This window comes from Castor canadensis, chromosome 3, assembly GCF_047511655.1.
Source record: "Castor canadensis chromosome 3, mCasCan1.hap1v2, whole genome shotgun sequence".
Lineage (NCBI taxonomy): Eukaryota > Metazoa > Chordata > Mammalia > Rodentia > Castoridae > Castor > Castor canadensis.
The window spans coordinates 86,541,273-86,561,222 of record NC_133388.1 but is presented as its reverse complement, the minus strand read 5'-3'; the positions used below and the strand labels follow the sequence as shown (position 1 = coordinate 86,561,222).

General features: G+C 40.0%; 1 protein-coding gene and 1 non-coding gene across 18 annotated transcripts in view; both read left to right on the top strand.

The window, feature by feature from the left end:
• Rnf212b (ring finger protein 212B) overlaps positions 1–19,950 on the top strand; it is an 87,736-nt gene that overhangs the window by 9,734 nt on the left and 58,052 nt on the right. For 14 of the 17 annotated variants that reach the window (XM_074068352.1, XM_074068362.1, XM_074068372.1 and 11 more), the window contains exon 2: positions 11,014–11,084. The exons of the other annotated variants lie outside the window; for them this stretch is intronic. In XM_074068352.1, the coding sequence (XP_073924453.1) occupies positions 11,056–11,084 (29 nt within the window). In that variant the 5' untranslated portion in view covers positions 11,014–11,055. The remainder of the gene's footprint in view (positions 1–11,013; positions 11,085–19,950) is intronic. 17 annotated transcript variants of the gene reach the window in all.
• Positions 6,509–6,652, top strand: LOC141422222 (small nucleolar RNA SNORA57). Its single transcript, XR_012446826.1, has one exon. It is a non-coding gene; the product is annotated as a small nucleolar RNA SNORA57 (small nucleolar RNA).

Sequence of the window (19,950 nt, the reverse complement as noted above, 5' to 3'; positions counted from 1 at the left end):
TGGGCTACTTACTCATCTGCCTTAGGTCTCCACACCCAACAAGTCCATTGACATAGCCAAAACGGACCAACTGCTAGAGACACTGGGATACTTAGACACAGACACTCTAGGTCTTTCTCTTTTCACTTAAAGTCTCAGCACACTTAGTTCCTGTACACCAATGAAGGATCTATGAGCTTTTTTTTTTTTTTTTTTTTTTGCGGTACTGCAGTTTGAACTCAGACCTACACCTTGAGCCACTCCACCAGCTCTTCTTTTTGTGTGTATGTGATGGGTTTTTTGAGATAGGATATTGAGACCTATTTGCCCAGGCTGGCTTTGAACCATTATCCTCCTGATCTCTGTTCCTGAGTAGCTAAGATTACAGGTGTGAGGCACCAGTGCCTGGTGATCAATGGGCTTTTGAGGAAGGTCTCAGCAAAAAAGCCATACACCATAAGGAGTGAATGATGCAAGGAGCAGAAAAAAACTTCCTCAAATTGCAACTGCTATGTTCACAGAGGTATGAGCTGTTGCTCCCATGAAACAAAAATGGGAACATTTAAAAAACAACAGAAAACTCTTAGAAATAAAATCATGATGAAAGAAGTTAAAATATTTGGTAGAAGGGTTAGAAAATAAAGTTTGAGAAATCACTAAAAAGTAGTTCTGAAAAAGTGAAGAGATGAAGTATGAGAAAATTAAGAGGATTCACTCAGGAGTTTCCAACATCTGAGTAAAAGAAATAAAAAGAGAGAACAGAGAAAATAGAGAGGATCAAACAAAGAAAAAATGAAGGTAATACAAGAAAACGTCCTGGATATGAAGGAATGAGTCTGGGCTGAAGCTGAACACTGAGTCTCGAGTGCATAAAAGGCCTACATTATAGAAATTTGTAGTTTTTGTTTTGTTTTGTTTTTTTGTGCTGCTGGGGCTCAAACCCCTTCATGAATGCTAAGCAAGCATTCTATCACTGAGCTACACACTGCCAGAAGTTTTTGCTGTTGCTATTGTGGTTGTTTTTTTGAGACGGGGGTTTCTCCCCCTGCCTCAGCCTCCTAGTGCTGGTTTACAGGTCTGGCACAGGAAAATTTACAATGAGGACCAAAGAGAAGATCCTGAAAACCTCCAGGCAAGGAAAAAAGTTATAGTCATCTCACCTCCCTTATCCAGGGTTTCACTTTCCACCATTCCAGTTACCTGCTATCAATAAGAAGTGTGAAAACAGTGCAATAAGCTACTATGAGGGAGAGAATGTGTGTGGGAGACCATGTTGATGTAATGTTACTGCAGTGCATTGGTATAATTGGTATATTTTGTTATTAGTTGTTAATTTCTCACTCAGACTAATTTATAAATTAAACTTTATCTTAAGCATATATGTACAAAAACATAATATATACAGGGCTTGGGACTGTCTGTGGTTTCAAGCAGCCACTGGGTACCTTAAAATGTATCCCTTGCAAATAAGGGAGAACAATTGCATATACAAAGAATTGGGAATCAGTATGACATTGTCTTTCTCAGTAATACTAGATGTTTGAATGGAGCAATACCTTCAAAATTCTGAGGGAAAACAATGTCCAATTTAGAAAATTATATATAGCTAAAATTCAATCAAGTATGGGTATAAAATAAAATCCTTTTCCAAATGAAAGATCTTTTTGTTTGTTTGGTGGTACTGAAGTTCAAACTCAGGGCCTCACGCTTGCTAGGCAGGCACTCTACCACTTGAGCCACTCTACCAGCAAAACAACAATCTTGAACTTCCATGTACACTAGAAATAGACTTGAAACATAAGAGGCAAAAATTGGTAGAACTGGAACACAAATTTAAAAATTTGTAATTGGGAAATATTTTAATGTACCTCTATTACAAGTTGAAAAAACCAACAGCCAAAAGAATATTAAAGATAGAAACATTTGAGTAACAAAATTAGCAAGTTTGATCTAATAGATCTCCAAAGAATCCAACATAAAAAGTAAAGAATATGCATTATTGTAAGTATGCATAGAATATTCATAAACATTTCTACTTCTTGGTTCAAAAGGCAGCAAATTTTACATTTTCTCCCACTTCCTTACCCCTTGCTGGGATCTGTGCACACTGTTACTGAGCCACACCCTCAGCCCCTCAAAACCTTAAAGACTTGAAAGGTTCTTGGGTCACAATGCAATTAACTTAGAAATAAAAAATTTTAAAAGAAGGTTAAAAGACACATTTGGAAATTAAAAATGGACTAAAAAAATGGCTGAATAATAGAAGTAAACTGAACAATGTAAGTGATACTGGATTGCTGATCCCAAGTTCATGTCCTGGGGTAGTTGATGATTGAAGATGCTGGACCAGGAGTCAAGAGTAAAGCAAGCACAAAGTTTATTGAAAGGACAGCAAAGCACCCTGGCAGGTGGGATTTAGTGAAAGGGCTAAGCTAAACAATGGCTGAAGTCTAGGAGATGATACAGGGCACAAACTGGCTTAGATCCAATTGTTCTACCTTGAAACTATGTTTGTGAATGATTGGTGCCCAGTCAGCTTCTCACTGAACGCAGCCACCTGTCCATTTCTCTCCTTATCAAACTGAGCATTCCAAGAAGGCCTAGTCAGCTTGTTTTGGCCTTGGGAGTCTGCCCAACTAGTCTTGGCCTTGGGGCCACTACCCACTTTGTGCAGCTGCATCTTGTTACTTTGGTGAGAGGCTTGTTTTTCTCTGAGAAGCCTGTTGTTTCCCATGCCTTTTTTACATGTCTGCTTCTAAAGTGCCTCTCTCAAACAAAATGGAGTCACCTCTGTCAATGCTCCCCTTACAAAAGTACAGAGTAGAAAAACCTGTGAAATGCAGCTACATCAGTGTTTTGAGGCAAATGAAAGTCTGAAGTGTATTGATTTAGGAAACAGAAACAATTGAAAATAAGTCACTTAGGCTGTGAGGAACCAACTGAAATTAACCAGCATCTTACTTGTAGCTGATCTTCACCACCTTTTTCTTATCTACCTTGTAGCCTCCAATCTCCTCTTTCCCTCTTCCTCTTTCCTCCTTTTCCCTCCCTCTCTTTCCCTCTTTTTCCCTCTCCTTCTCTCTCCCTCCCCTTCTTTCCCTCTTTTTCCCTCCCTTCTCTCTCTTTCTCTCTCTCAGCATGGTCTCACTATGTTGCACAAGCTGGCCTTGAACTCCTGCCTCAGCCTCTGGAGTGCTGGGATCGAAGATGTGCACCACCACTCCCAGTTCTCCAATCTTCTTCTCTGCTGTAGACACAACTGCTTTGTAACTATCTTCTGTCATTACAGTCTCATTTCTATTCTGCAATCTGGTTTAGTACTAATTCTCCTCTACTTCATACATAATCCTCACCTGCTTGGTATCTCCTTCCAACACTCTCTGGACCTCCAGGGAAGATGGTTCCTTGTCTGTTCTCATGGAGCTTGGATGGTGGAAGGAACCAACATTTACTGAGCATGAACCATGTACCTGACACTTAATAGAGCAAAACAATCACATCTCATCTGTTAGCTTCCTAGACAACCTTTCAAGGTAAACAGCATTTCTGTTGCAAATGAAGACATTGGAGTTCGGGAAGTTTTAGGGATTTTCCAAGCACATACGACAGCAAAGCCCTAATTTGACTCCAACCCTTAACTGACCCCCACTGCTTTTGTTCTTGTCACTGTGCCATGGGAGAAAGAAGACACACCATTCCTTTCCACCCGTCACTTTCAAACAATGGTCCCTTTACTGTATCTTTATTCTCCCCTGGTTATTTTGTAGCACTTGTTCAGCTCCTTAAACTTCCTTATGGATTTGGGCATGGCGCCTACCATTAACCCTCCATATTAACCACTGTGGAAAGCTGACTTTTACCAGGCCCTCCCACATGCTAAGCAAATGTTTCCACTGAGCTATATCCCCTACTCCTCAACATTTTCTGTTACTGTAACTGCCAGTCTGGCCCTCCTATGGCCTCATTTGTAAAACCTGTTGCTGGTCGTCATCCATTGTGCTCCGTCTCCAGCCCCCTGCTCTCATTCTGCACAGGAAAGGTGAAAGCCCAGGTGATCGCTCTCAAATGTATGGCTCTACCCTGCTGGCTTCCAAGCTCACTCTGTGTCTTAATACTGCTCTCTGGCAGGGGCACGGGTGGCTCACAACTATAATCCTAGCTACTTGGGAGGCTGAGATTGGGAGAATTTCGAAGCAAGGCCATCCCAGACTAGTATTTTGCAATACCTTATCTCCAAAATAACCAGAGCAAAATGGACTGGAGGCATAGCTCAAATGGTAGAGCACTTGCTTAGCAAGCATGAAGCCCTGAGTTCAAACCACCAAAAAAAAAAAATTGCTGAATGAATGAATATGGACTATGTAAGTGGTAATACTTGGTGGACAGTGGTTTATATGGATCCATAGCCCAAAAGAAAGATATGGGCTAAAAATTCAGACTTAACCATTATTGGCACACAAGGGTCACTGATTTTATCACCTAGAAAATGTGCTAAGAGCGAGAATACAGTTATTTAGCTCAGAATCCTGAACATACCTGTCATATTAGTCAGCTGTTCCTATGACAAAATACCTGAGATAATCAACTTAAAAGCAGAAAAGTTTATTCTGACTCACAGTTTCAATCCAGGTTATTTGGCCCTGTTGCCATTGGGCCTGTGGCAAGCCATGAAATCACAGTGGGGAACAAGTGATGGAGGGAGGCTGTTCACCTCCTAGTGGTGGGAAGCAAAGAGAGAAGGGCTGGGGTCCCCATGTTGTCTTGAAGGCCATGCCCTCAATAACCAGACTCCTTCCAGTAGGCCCCACCTCCCAAAGGTTCTACCACCTTTCAAGAGCACAGGGAACATGTGTTTGAGGAACTCTCAAGATCCAAACCATAGCACCAGTCATTGGGGTGAAAACCAAACTCCTCTCGGTTTCCTGGACAAAGCTGTTCTTCCTCTTTTGTTCCCCACTTCCAGCTATGGCCACAGCCTCATGCTCTCAGTCACCCATGCTCACCTCTTCCCCTTTTGGCACCATATCTAATTGGTTTGCAAGTTCTGTTGGTTCCACCTCTAAAAATTGTCTCACAGCTCCCTTCTTCCAGTAATGCAGCTGCTGGCCTAATCCAAAACTATTCATCTATCTCCTGCCCCACTGCAGTAGCCTACCCGCTGTCTCACTCCTGTCACTTACTACCCTTCACTAGGCAACCTGAGTGACATTTACCTAAACACAGGGTTGACCACATTTTTGTCCTGTTCAAAAACCTTTGATGGCTTACAGGGTACAAGCAGTAGTCCCTAGGATTGCCTGGGTGAACGTCACCACCTCCTGAGAGATTTAAAATTAGAATCCCCTTTCAAAGAATAAATTAAAATAATAACGAAAATAAAGAAAACAAAGATGAAAAAGAAACATAAAAACTAGACCTGAAGGTTTGTTAAGGGGTACTAAGATACAGTTGACAGAAGTAAGAAGTTCTGGTGAAGCTGTGTACTGTGGCTTACGTCTGTAACCCTAGATAGTTAAGAGGCTGAGATCTAGAGGATCTCAGTTTGAGGCCAGCTGTGGCACATAGTTTGTGAGAGACCATTTCCAAAACCAGAGCAAAATGGACTGGGTTGTGTGGCTCAAGCAGAGGAGCAACTGCTTCACAAACACAAAGCCTTTAGTTCAAACCCCAGTCCCATTCTCCTTTTTAAAATTTTATTAGCATATAATAGTGGTGGGGGGGGATATATTGTAAAAGTTACACTTACAAAATATCTTAGCTGGATTCACCCCCTTCATTGTTCTCTTCCCTCCTTCTTTCTTAGAACAATTTCAACAGGTTTCATTCTTCTGTTTTCATACATGATACAAAATACACCACCATATTCACCCTCATTCCCCCTTTCCTTGTACCCACCCACCTCCCACTGGAAAAGACCTATTTTTTCTTCATTTTTTTTTAAAGTGTATATTGATAGTCCAAGAGAGTTTTGCTTTGGTACTTCAGGTCTGTATATATCATGCTTTAATCAGATTAATCCCCCATTAGTTACCGATTCTCTATCACCATGCTCCCCTAATATTCAACAGCTTACACTACAGTGCATTATATTGTATTCATACAGAGATGGGTTGTATCAATAGTTTTCATTCTCTAACATTTTCTTTCCCTTTCCTGCCTTCTGTAGTCTCCTCAGACAGACTAATACAATCTTGTTCTCTCTCTCTCTCTCACTATATATTATATGTGTATGTTTATATATGATCATAAATGTATCTATATATACACATTTAACTTATAGGTCTAGCTTCCATGTATGAGGAAAACATGCAACCTTTGACTTTTTGAGCCTAGCTTACTTTGCTTAACATGACATTCTCCAGTTCCATCCATTTATCTGCATGCAACATCATATCATTCTTCTTTATGGCTGAATAAAACTCCATTGTGTAGATATACCACATTTTCTTAATCCATCCATCAGTCGTGGGGCATCTGGACTGATTCCAAAGTTTGGCTCTTGTGAATAGTGCTGCAATAAACATGCCACCCTCCTTTTCTTGACCAGGGCCTGGCGTCTGGTCATGCTTCCCATTATGTACGGAGGCAGAAGAAAGGGCTCCAGCCCCCTGGGTATCATGTCTTCCATGCCGCGGCCCATTCGCCAGTTCTACCCTCAAACACCAGCTCACAGGAACACAGGTGGAGAAAAAAGGGAAAGAAAAATTAAAAACCCAGTCCTATCTCACCCCCATCCCCGAATTTCTGGTGCACTGGTGTACTTACTCCAAGGTGACTACCGATAATAATATGTATATTTCAAAATGCTAAAATGAATAAAATGACAAGATGATTTATTTTATTGTATCGTTTTTATATTTACTTACATGTGTATACATTATTTGGACCCCCACCCTTCCCTTCCCCTCCCGCCCCTGCTTGTGGAGCCAGGGATGGGGTGGGTGGGGGCTTCTTTAAATGAAAAGATGAAAGGATTTTAAAAGTTTTCCTAATAAAGGGCTGGGGACGTGGCTCAAAGTGATAGGGTGCCCACCTAGCAAGCACGAGGTTCTGATATTATTTTCGTAATAAAGAAGGATAAATGTTTGAGGGTTTGAGGAGACAGATCTGTTCAATCTGATTTAAAAATCGAATGGTACTATTAATAGATAACACTTTTTTTTGCAGTACTGGTGTTTGAACTCGGGGCCTCATGCTTGCTAGGCAGGTACTCTACCACTTGGGTCATAACTGTAACCCATTTTTGCTTTAGTTATTTTTTTGGATAGGATCTTGTGTTCTTATGTAGCCCAGGGTCTACCTCAGACTGCAGTCTTCCTACCTATGCCTCCCATATAGCTGGGGATACAGAAGTGTTCCAGCACGTCCAAGTCGTTAGTTGAGATGGGATCTTGCTAACTTTTTGCCTAGGCTGGCCTGAAACTAAATCTTTCTAATTTCTGCCTCCTGAGTAACTGGGATTATAGGCATGAACCGCCATGCCCAGAAATCTTTATAATTTTATGGAGCAAATAAAAATAAGTTTAATTAAAACAAAACAAAAACCAGACCAAGCTGAGGGAAAAGTGTTCCATAACTTGTCAGGTAGACCTTCTCCTATGGTACCCTCTGGTGGCAACTTTCTGCAATGGACAATCTTCATTTTGCCCACAAAATTCCAAGAATTCTTAGGATTTGAACAAATGGCCCTTCCACTAGCTTAGAAAATCAAGTCTACACTGTACAGAGGCTTCAATCCTCCATCCAGTTTTGTCCGGTAACATTGTCTTTTCCCCACCATTCCTCTTGATATCCCAGTCTTGATTTCCTTCAGCCACACTGACCACCCTATATCTTCCCATATTAATGCCTCTATTGATGCATTTCTTCTGCTTGGAATGCCCCTCCTCCCACCTCTGCAGGTACAGTTTCCATATCGTTTAAGGTTCATTCAAATACCCCTTCCTAGCCTGGTGTGTGGTACATGCCTGTAATCCTGGCACTCAGGAGCCTGAGATGGGAGGACCTCAAGTTTGGTTGAAGGCAGCCTGGGCTACATATGGAGACTGTCTCAAAAAAAAAAAAAAAAAAAAAAGGACAAAAAGAAAAAGAAAAAGACCAAGTCAGGTGCTGGTGACTCACCTGTAATCCTAGCTACTTGGGAGTCTGAGATCAGGAGGATCTCAGTTTGAGGTCAGCCCAGGCAAATAGTTCTAGAGACCCTACCTCCGAAATACCCAGAACAAACTGGACTGGAGAAGTGGCTCAAGTGGAAGAATGCCTGCTCTGCAAGCTTGAAGCCCTGAGTTCAAACCCCATTCCCACCCCCCCAAAAAATCCTACAAAACAACTACTTGTTCTTCTAGGATACCTGCCCAAATGAACCCCAAATTTCTTGAATTGTCTCTGTTCTCAACAGCTTTCTGTACTTCCTCAGGGATGCCTTCCCAAATTATCTGCTTTCATAGTTCCTGGTGTTTTGTTTTTTATAACAGTACTTAATGGTCATATATTTATTTGTGAGATTTAAAAACAAAAACAAACAAACAAAAACTCTTTCTTCCCTACCGTACTGGAAGTGCCTTGAAGGCAAACATCATATCTGCTGCCATGTGTAGTTAGTCTGTAATCTAGAAGCTCAATAATATTTATCAAGTGGGTGAATTAATATTTCTGAAGGTGCCACATGTTCTGCTTTGCAATGTGTGCAATTGTACATGCATTTGAATTCCCCATAAGGTCATAGGCTTTTTGAGGGGACAGACAGTATTTGTCTTTGGCGGTGCTTACCCTTGCTAGGTAGATGTTCTACTGCTTGAGCCAAGCCTCCAGCTCTCCTTGTCTATGTGAACAAGGTGCCCCACCTCGTTCTGCATCTTGGATATGGCAGGAGCTTAGACCAAATTGCCCCACTAGAACCCAGGAAAAAGTAAACTTCACACATGCCAGGACTTTGTCTTCTCCCTTGCTGTGTCCTTAGTAGACAGAACAGTGCGTGGCCCATGGCATTTGCTAGGAAATACTTATTGACTGAATGATTTAATTGCTGGATGGGTCCTTGGCTTATGGCATCTAGTGGCAGGAATTTTTTATATAACCATCAGTCTTCTTCATTTGACCTTAAATTTCTCTTTTCTCTTTGAGATGCATTCCCATTTGGGCATACTAAAGTGGCCTGGAAGGGGGTTATACTTTCCTTGGCAATTTCCTTTCCTAATGGAATCAACAGTCATGAAATGCCATTACATAGAGCCCTGTCAATCTCAAAATAAAGACACAGTCCCAGTGTGGTTAGAGGGGCCTCATGTGAACTACTATAATGGGAGACCAGAGCTGAGGGGGTGATGCAAGGGCTGCTCTGGGAGCCCCCTCAGTTGGGCAGCTCAGAGTAGGCATTTAGAGAAAGTGGTTTCTGCATCTGGAAGGTTGAACAGAAGTTAATAAGCTACTGGAATATCCTACCAAAGGAAACCACTGGCACAAAGGCACGCAGATGAGAGCATATCATTTGAATCCAAATGATGAGATGCAAAAAGAAACACAGATTACGAAGAGTTTCATGCCATTCTCTGTGAATTGTCTTTAAAGTGTTGGGCAGTTTAAAGCAGAACAGTGGTTGAATTTAACAGCAATAGCAAAGAGCAGTGACAGAGGTGACTCCATTTGGGATGAGAGAGGCACTTTAGAAGTAGACATGTAAAAAAGGCATGGGAAACAACAGGCTTCTCAGAGAAATAACAAGCCTCTCACCAAAGTAACAAGATGCAGCTGCACAAAGTGGGTAGTGGCTCCAAGGCCAGGACTAGTTGGGCAGACTCCCAAGGCCAAAACGAGCTGACCAGGCCTTCTTGGAATGCTCAATTCGATAAGGAGAGGAATGGACAGGTGGCTGCATTCAGTGAGAAGCTGACTCAGTGCCAACCAATCACAGAGTTTCAAGGTAGAACAATTGGATCTAAGCCAGTTTGTGCCCTATATCATCTCCTCGATTTCAGCCACTGTTTGTCTTAGCTCTTTCACTAAGTCCCACCCGACAGAGTGCTTTGCTGTCCTTTCAATAAACTTTGTGCTTGCTTTACTCTTAACTCCTGGTCAGGTGTCTTCAATCACCAACTACGTCAGGACTCAAACTTGGGATCAACAATCCAGTATCAGTAAGATGGAATAGGGCTGGGCAAATCTAGAGCCAGAGAGCAATTAGAAGGTATTTAGAGTAATCAAAGCAAGGAATAAAGCAGGACAAAGAAAATGGATTCAAGATATATTTACAAAATGTTTAGAATCAAGGTCAAGTGTAGTGGCGAACACCTGTAATCTTAACTACTCAGGAGGCAGAGATCAGGAGGATCACTGTTTGAGGCCAGCCCAGGCAAAAAGTTAGCAAGACCCCATCTCAACCAATAAAAAGCTAGACACCATGCTTCATGCCTGTCATCCCAGCTAAAGGATTACAGTTCAGACTGACCTGGGCATACATGTAAGATCTTACATAAATATGAGAAATAACTAAAACAAGCCAGGTGCTGGTGGCTCACACCTGTAATCCTAGCTATTCAGGAGGCAGAGATCAGGAGGATAATGGTTTGAAGCTAGCCCAGATAAATAGTTTGAGAGACTCTGTCTCAAGTGATAGAGCATCTGCTTGGCAAGCGTGAGGCCCTGAGTTCAAACCCCAGCACTGCCAAAAAAAAAAAAAAAGAAAGAAAGAAAGAAATACTGGAAGGATTTACATAAGGGCTGCTGACTATGTCTGTCTTTGGGGAACAGGATCGGGGATGATGGACTTTCACTTTCTAATTTATAAACTTGGGGTTTTTTTTGTTTTGTTTCGTTTTTAACAACGAATTGCAATATTTGATACTGGATAGAAAAAAATATGTTTCTTTCTCTTTCTATAAAGGACATTTGTGGGACAATTGATAACATTTGAATAAGATTTCTAGAATACCAATGTTCATTTCTTGGCTTTGATCATCGAGATGTGTTTGTATAAGAGAGCGCCCTTGTTTATAGGAAGCACTCACTGATTTTGCAACTTATTCTCAAACGGTACAGGAAGAACAACGATAAGAGAGAGTCACAAAGCAACCATGGCAAATGTCAACATTTGAGAAATATGGATTGAGGTAAATTCTTTGTTCTATGTTTGCACTCTTCTGTCAGTCCTTTCTTTTCTTGGCAGTACTAGGGTTTGAACTCAGGGCCTTGCATTTGTCTGCTAGGCAGGCACTCTACCACCTGAACCCTAGCCCAGCCCTCTTCTATTAATTTGAAATGATAAAGTAACGGTTTAGCCAGGCATGGTGGCACATGCCTGTGATCCTAGCACTTTGGAGGCTGAGGCAGGAGGATCACAGTTTGAGGCCAGACTGGGCAAGATAGTGAAATCATATCTCAAAAAAAAAGTTTAAAAGTGGTACAGAACAGGATCTAAAGTGTGATACTACTGTATGTGTGAAATGTATTTGCATATATTTGTAAATATAATATATATTTGCCTGACTAACAGCCTTTGGAAATGAGTACTTGATTACTGGGAGCAGAAGAAAAAGAAAGGCAGATTATTTACCATATACCCATTGATACCTTTTGAAATTATAAGTAAATAATTTGTCTATCAATAATAGCAAGAGCTTTCAAATAATAACATTTTGGACTGGAGGTGCAGGTCAGAATGCTAGAGCATTTGCCTAGCCTATATGAAGCTCAGGATTTGATCACTAGCTCTACAAATATAAAGATAAAAATAAATTTAAAACTAAAAAATAAAGCCAGGCATGGTGGAGCACACTTGTAATCCCAGCACTCAGGAGGCTGAGGCATGAGGATCATGAGTTTGAGTCCAGCCTGGGCTACATAGCAAATTCCAGGCCAATATGGCCTACACAGTGAGGTTCTATCTCAAAAACAAACAAAGGTCAGGCGCTGGTGGCTCACGCCTGTAATCCTAACTTGGGCCAGCCTGGGAAAATAGTTCACAAGACCCCATCTCCCAAATAACCAGGGCAAAAGGGTGCAGAGGTGTGGCTCAAGCATTACCTCCCCCCAAAAAATGTTCAAATAAATAAAATTCTGTATAATGAAGAATTTCAAACATACTCAAAAGTGGAGGGAAAAACATAATGAATTCTTGTAATTTCAGAATCATCACTCAGTTTCTGCAAGTATCAATATTTTTCACAGTGCTCTAGCTATCCATCCCCCTCTATTTCTTGTCTTCTTTTGAAGTATTTTCAAGAAAATTCATATCATGCCATTTCACCCTTACATATCTCAGTAAGCATCTCTGGAAAAATTATGCACATTTTATTATATAAGGCTCTTATCACACCTAACAAAATTAACAAAATTCCTTAGTATCGATTAATATTTAGCTATATCAAATTTCTTCGTGTCAAAAAAGATCCACATACTTCATGTAAACACTAGCTGATAAGTTTGCTTCTTCTGGTGTATAGATTAACCATTCTGAAACTGCCTTACATGTATTACACGGGGTTGGACAAGTAAATGTATGGTAGACTTTGGGAGTCCAGATTCTCGCTAAGAGAAAGAGAAGTTACGCACAAGCAAGAAGAGAAAGGTGGAATGAACCCTGTGGCACTCAGTTAGAGTCAGACACACCAGTATGAACTCTTGCTTAGCTTCACCTAACACAGGTAGAGATGTAACTATGCATATGGGCACAACTTTTGCCCAAATTTTGGTTTCAAAGTACCATTCTTCAATAGGCAATGGCTGATTTTATTGCTTGGTCAAGGAAAGTACAAGGCGATGTTCAAAGAACATCAGAGTGAACCTGAAAGTGCTCCCTGATGACCAAAGCTGGAATCACTAAGCAAAATCCAAACAGCATATTATTAGATCACAATCCAAAGTATGAAATAAATACATAGGCACCCCGTTGATATAAATAAATAATTGAATAAATAACCAAATGGTGGAGGAGAAATAAATCTTTTCTTGCTTCATGGTGCTGGGATTGACCCTAGGGCTTCATCCATGCTAGGCAAAAGTGCTACCACGAAGCCACACTCCAGTTCCAGAAACAGATCTTTACAGAAGAAGTCCAAACAAAATATGTAGATATTTTCCTTACTACCCCCTCCTCCTTGAGAGTGGGCTGGATTTAGAGTCTGGCTTCCAAAGAATGTAGAAAGGGAAAAACAGTTAACTTTACATTGGAGAAACTTGGCAAATACTCTAACCAAATGATCAAGTTTAATGTTACAGGACTGTCATCTGGATCTTGTGTACTCTGGGATATGATGTGACGAGAGGGACATTGCACTCTGTACTATTTTTAAAAACCTATGATTCAGTTGAACCATGAAACAAACATCAGACAAGCCCAAGTTGAGGGACATTCTTTAAGATATCTGACTAATTTTCCTCAAATATGTTAAGGTCATGAAAACGAATGAAAGCTTCAGAAACTGTCATGACCAGAGAACGATTAGACATGACAACGAAATGCAATGTGATGTGCCAGATTAGCTACTGGTTTTATGGAAAACCCAATGAAGGTTTGAGTGAAGGCTGGAGTTTCTGTATCACTGAAATGTCAGATGAAAGCATCAGGGGAAATGGAAACTGGGTGAAAGGTACACAGGAACTCTGTACCATCTTCAAAACTTTTCTCTAATTCTAAAATATTCCAAAATAAAAAAAAAAGGGAATTTTATGAACAAGTTTATAATGATGAATTGGACTCAGATACAAATGGACAAATTCCTTAAAAGATAAAAATTAACAAAATTCGTGCAAGATGAATACATAACCAGACTGTCCTTACGTCTATCAAAGTAATTGAATTTGTAGCTAAAAAGCTTACCACGAAGAAAACTCCAGGCCTAGATAACTTTAAGAATAATGCCTATCCTACAAGAAATACTCCCAGACAACTGAAGAGAAAGAAATAGTCCCCAAATGATTCTTTCAGGTTAATTTACTCAAATACCAAAACCAGAGATGTTACAAGAAAACTAAGGACTAATTCCTCTCATAAACACAAATGCAAAAATTATACAAATAAAATCCAATAATATGTAAAATTGATAACAAATCACAACTAGGTTTTCCCCAAGAATACATAGCTGTTTTAACATTCAAAAACACTGCATTGCAGGCATGACTCAAGTGGTAAAGCACCTCCCTAGCAAGCTTGGGGTCCCGAGTTCAATCCCCTACTCCCTCGAAGAAAAGAAAAAAAACCTGTAATTCACTTAGTGACACACTAAAAAATTCCATTATACCAACAAATAGAGAAAAAGCATTTAACAAATCCAAGACTCAATCCTGATTAAAAACAAAAACAGCAAATTAACAATAGAAAGGAACTACCTTAAAAGGGCATTTAGGAGAAATGTATAGTCAATATTTATTTCTATATATCTATGTTTGAGAAAATCCATCTGATTGTCTAGTCAGATGGAATTTGCAAAAAAGCCCTTGGGACTAATAATGGAGTCTAACAAGGTTGTAAGATGTAAGATCAATATATGAAAAGTCTACTGTGTTTCTGTGCAAAAAGCAATTTAAAATTTAAAATATCATTTATAGTAGCACAAACTATGAAACTCTTAGGGACAAAGCTGACAAAATGTGTGAGAACCAGACACTAAAAACTATAAAACATTACTGAGAGGAATTAAAGAAGACCTAAATCAATGGCCAAATCTTTGTTCATGAGATATAAAACTTAGTATTATTAAGAAGTCAATTCTTCCCAAATTGATCTATAGATTCAGTATATTTCCAACTAAAATTCCACAAGAAATAACGAGTGGAAGGAGGCAACAGAGAGGCAACTAATCCACATCTGTCTGTCACTCAGTACCTCAGCAGAGCCCAGCAGGAAGCTGGGTCTCCATCCACCCAGCAGGGAGGAGGTGTGAGTAGGACCCAGTCTGGAATAGAACATCTACCCCTCCCAGAAGCTGCATCTACATAGGGCAACTTCATGAGAGAGAGAGAGAAAGAGAGAGAGAGAAAGAGAGAGAGAGAGAGAGAGAGAGAGAGAGAGACACCCACAGAAAGACACAGAGAGAGACAGAGACAAAGACAGAGAGAGACAGAGAGAGAGACAGAGAATATGATTCAGAGTCTTTACAACATAATACCCCAAATATCCAGCATATAATCAAAAAATCACTCACATATGAGAACAGGAAAATCTCAATTTAAACTTACGAAGGCAGTCAACAGAGACAACTACTGAAATAACACAGATGCTGGAATTAAAAGAAGCCACTGTAAAAATGCTTCCATGAACAAATATACTTGTAAAAATGAAAAGATAACAAAGTCTCAGCAAAGAAATAGAAGATGTAAAGAAGAACTAAATGGAAATTTTAGACCTGAAAAAAGTTTTAAACCTTCCTGGGTGGGCTCAAGAACTATGTGAGTTAAGACAGGAAATTTGAAAACAAAGTAGCAATAATGTGAACAACACGGAGAGAAATTTGACCTAAAAAATAAGTTGGACCTCAGAATCCAGCTCTAACACTGTGTCATTGTAGGTCCAGAAAGACAGGAAAGAGAGTGTGGGACTGAACATATATTAGAAAAATAATGGCTCAAATATAGTGGAAGTGTTTTGTATTCGTGTATGAAAACAAAACAATGAAATCTGTCGAAGTTGTTCTAAGAAAGGTGGAGGAGGGCTAAAAGACAAAGATGGAGGGGGTGAATCTAATTAAGGTACATTGTAAGCACTTAGATAAATGTCACAATGTACCCCTGTACAACTATTGTATGCTAATTAAAAAAGAAAATTGATGGCTGAAATCTTTCCAAATTTGGTGAAAGAACTAAGCCTATAGATTCAAGAAACTCAGTGAGCTCCAACCAGAATAAAATCAAAGAAATCTATGCCAAGATGTATTGTAATCAATACTAATAATTTTTAGAAAAAATTACGACAAAGAAAAAATTTTGCTAGATACTGAAGAATGACATGTTACCTATAGAGGAACAATGATTCAAACGACTGCGCCCTTCTCCTTCGAATGCTAGAAAGAACTGATAACATTTTTTAAGTGCTAAAAGAAAAGAGCTGTCCACCCAGAATTCTATACCCAGAAAAAATACTCTTCCGGAACAAGGTGAAATCAAGACATTCTTAGATGAAGGAAACTAAGAGAAGGTGTCACAAAGCAGACATATCCTGAAAGGATGACTAATGGAAGTTTTTCTACTGCAATGGAAATGATAAAAGCAGGAAACTTATGGCAATGAGCAGGAAAAAAGAACAACAGAAAGAGTAAAAACATGGGTGTATGTAAGATTATTCTTCCCATTTGAGTTTTCTAATTATGTTTCATATTGAATTAAGTTGATACCTTTAGACAAAGTATCTATAGGTGGTGTTACGTATGTGTAATGTAACATCTAGAGTAAACACTAAAACAGCTCCACAAAAAGATATGCTAGAAGTCATTATAGATAAATAAAAATGTTCAAGTAACCGACTATTATGGTCTGGATATGAAGATCTCTCCAAAAGGCCAATGTGCTGAAGGCTTGGTACTCAGCTGGTAGCTGAATGGGCTGTTAGGAGATGGGCCTAGTTAGTGACATAGGGTCACTGGGGGCATGACTTTGAAGGGTATATCTTGTGCCTTGCCTCTTTCTGTCTCTCTGCTTCCCTGCCACCATGAAGTGAGCAGTTTTGCTCTGCCATGCCCTCCCACCATGATGTTCAGCCTTGCCACAGGCCCACAGGGATGGGACCAAATAACTAAGGGCTGAAATCTCTGAAGCTGTGAGCCAGTATAAACCTTTCCTCCTTTAGGTCGTTTTTCTCAGGTGTTTTGTCGCAGCAACAGAAAACTGGCTAACACACCCATAGGAAGGCAAGAAGTGTGGAACAGGAATGAAAAATGGAGGAATAAGCAGAAAACAAAACAATAAGATAGCATATTTACATCACACCACATTAATAATTAGATAAAATTTAAGTGGCCTAAATATATAAATTAGAAGACAGGAATCAACAGAATGGATAAAAAAAATATGACCCCACATAATTCCAAGCAAAGAAATTATGTGGAGTGGAGAAAAAAGCCAATCTCAAAGAGTTACATTTAGTATGAATCCATTTGTATGATATTCTTGAAATGACAAAAATTATAGAGCTGGAGTTCAGATTAGCGACTGCCAGGTGTTAAGAATGCAAAGGAGTGGTTGGTGATAAGGGGGTCTTTGTGGTGATGGAACAGTTTCTTTCTTCCTTTTTGGCAGTACTGGGGTTTGAACTCAAGGTTTTGTGTTTGCAAGGCAGACACCCTACCACTTGAGCCACACCCCAGCCCAGAACAGTCCACTTCTTAACTGTGGTAGTGGCTTTATAAATCTGTACATGGATAAAATTGCAAACACACACACAAATGAATGTGTATAAAATGGTGAAATCTGGGCTGGTGGAGTGGCTCAAGTGGTAGAGCACCTTCCTAAAATGGTGAAATCTGAATAATGTCTGTGATGGTACCAATGTCAGTTTCTTGGTTTTAATGTATTATAGATATATGAGAGGTCACCAGTGGGAAAAACTGACTTAAGAGTAGATGGGCCAGGGGGCCAAGTGAGGTGACTCATCCTGTAATCCCAACTACTTGGGAAGCATGGGTAGGAGGATTAAGGCCCAAGGCTAGCCCTGAACAAAAATGCAAGACCTTATCTAGAAAATAACTAAAGCAAAAAAGGGCTGAGGGCCTAGCAAGCACAAAGCCCTGAGAGCTCAAACCCCAGTACTACCAAAAAAAAAAAAAAAAAAAAAAAGAAAGAAAGAGTAGAAAGAGAATAGGGGTGGGGCTGGGTGTGGTGGCACATATGTCTAAACCCAATACTGGGGAGGCTGAAGCAGAAAGACCATGAGGTCGAGGCCAGTCTGAGCTACATAGTAAAACCCTGTCCAAAAATAAAAAAAGACATCTGTGTACTATTTTTTGCAAGTTCTTATGAATCTATAATTATTTTTAAATATAAGTTAAAATCTATAGAATTAAACATTTTTTTAAAAACACTGGAGACTTGGTTAAAGTGGTAGAGCACGTGTGAGGCCCTGGGTTCAGAACCCATTACCACCAGCCCTTCACCCTCGAATAATGGTTACCCTTAGGGGAGACAGCATGTGGAAAGACACACAGAGGTTTTCTGGGTTCTGGGAATGTTGTGACTGCTGATCTGAGTGCCAGCTACATGGGTGTGTTGACTTTGTGATCTGAATGTGCATGAAATATGCACACTTCTGCAGATATATCATGTAGCAATAAAACATTTTAAAAATAAAAAGTTCAAAAGAAATCTCGGGCTAGGGACACTGCTCAAGTGGCAGACTACCTGCCTAGCAAGTGCAAGGCCTTGAGTGCAAACCTGAGAACTGCCAAAAAAAAAAAGAAAAGAAAAGAAAAGAAAAGAGGCAGAAAGAAAGAGAAAGAGAAGAAAGAAAGAAGGAAGGAAAGAAAGAAATAAAGAAAAGAAAGGAAGGAAGAAAGAAGGGAAAGAAAGAATAACAAAGACACATTCATGGCTGGGTGTATAGTTTCAGCACTTGAGAGGCAGAGGCAGCAGTGTGAGGGGAACAAATGACAGTGGTGACTCCAGTTTGAATGAGAGAGACATTTTAGAAGCAGATATCTGAAGGAACAGGATTCTTAGAGAAATAACAGACCTTTTACCAAGATATCAGAATGCAGCTGCAGGATGTGGGTGGAGGGCCCCAAGGCCAAAACCATCTGACGAGACTTTCAAGGTCAGGACAAGCTGACCTGAATGCTCCATTCAATAAGGATGGGGATGGGCAAGTGGCTGGGTTTGGTGAGAGTTGACTTGGTGTCAACCAATCACAAATGTAGTTTCAAGATGGAATAATTGGAGCTAAGCTAGGCAGAGCCCTGTATCACTCCTAGTGTCCAGCAGTGCCATGGCTTACCTTCCCTAAGCCCCTCCCATGTGGGAGCTTTGCTGTCTTTTCAATAAACCTCTTAACTCCTGTCCAGCATCCAGACATGAACTCAGGAGCAGCAATCCAGTATCAGCAGGATCACGAGTTTAAGGTCAGCTTGTGCTACATAGTGAGTTCAAGTCCAGCTACATAGTGAGACCTTATCTCAAAAAAAAAAAAAAAAAAAGAAAGAAAGAAAAGAAAGGAAGGAAGGAAAGACAAGAAAAGAAAAGAAAAAAGAAATCTCATCATTAGAAATTATGTGATTATGAAATTCACTTGAGGGCAGGGGTGGTACCTCAATAAAGGAACTCTTGCCTAGCATGTGCAGTGCAAGGCCCTGGGTTCAATCCCAGTACTACCAAAAAAAAAAAAAAAAAAACCTTCAAAGGACTTAGAATAGTCAAAGCAACTCTGAAAAGGAAGAACAAATCTGGAGGCTCACTATCACCTGATTTCAAAACTTGTAAACTCCAGTGACCAAGAAAGTGTGGCAGTGGTACCAAGAGATAGGCCAATCATGGAACAGAAATGAGTGTAGAATAGGTCTGCAGATATATGAAAATTTGTCATCTTAACAAATTCAGCAGGATTAATTATATTCATTGCTTTTATTTGTGAAATTTCCATCACCTCAAATAGAAACTCTACTCATTTAGCAATAATTCATTTCTCTTCTGCCAGTCCCTGCTAACTTGAATTCACTTTACCTCTGTAAAGTTTATTTATTCTAGATATTTCTTGTAAGTGGAATATATAATATATGGGTTTTTTTTGTGTCTGGCTTATTTCACTTAGCATGTTTCCAAGGTTCATCCATATTATAGCATATATCAAAACTTTATTCCTAAACCAGGCTCCGGTGGCTCATGTCTATAATCCTAGCTACTCAGGAAGATTGAGGTTCAAAGCCAGTCTGGGCAAATAGTTCCATGAGACCCTATCTCGAAAAAACCCTTCACAAAAATAGGGCTGGTGGAGTGACTCAAGGTGAAGATCCTGAGTTCAAAACCCAGAAGTGCAAAAAAGAAAAAAAACCTTTATTC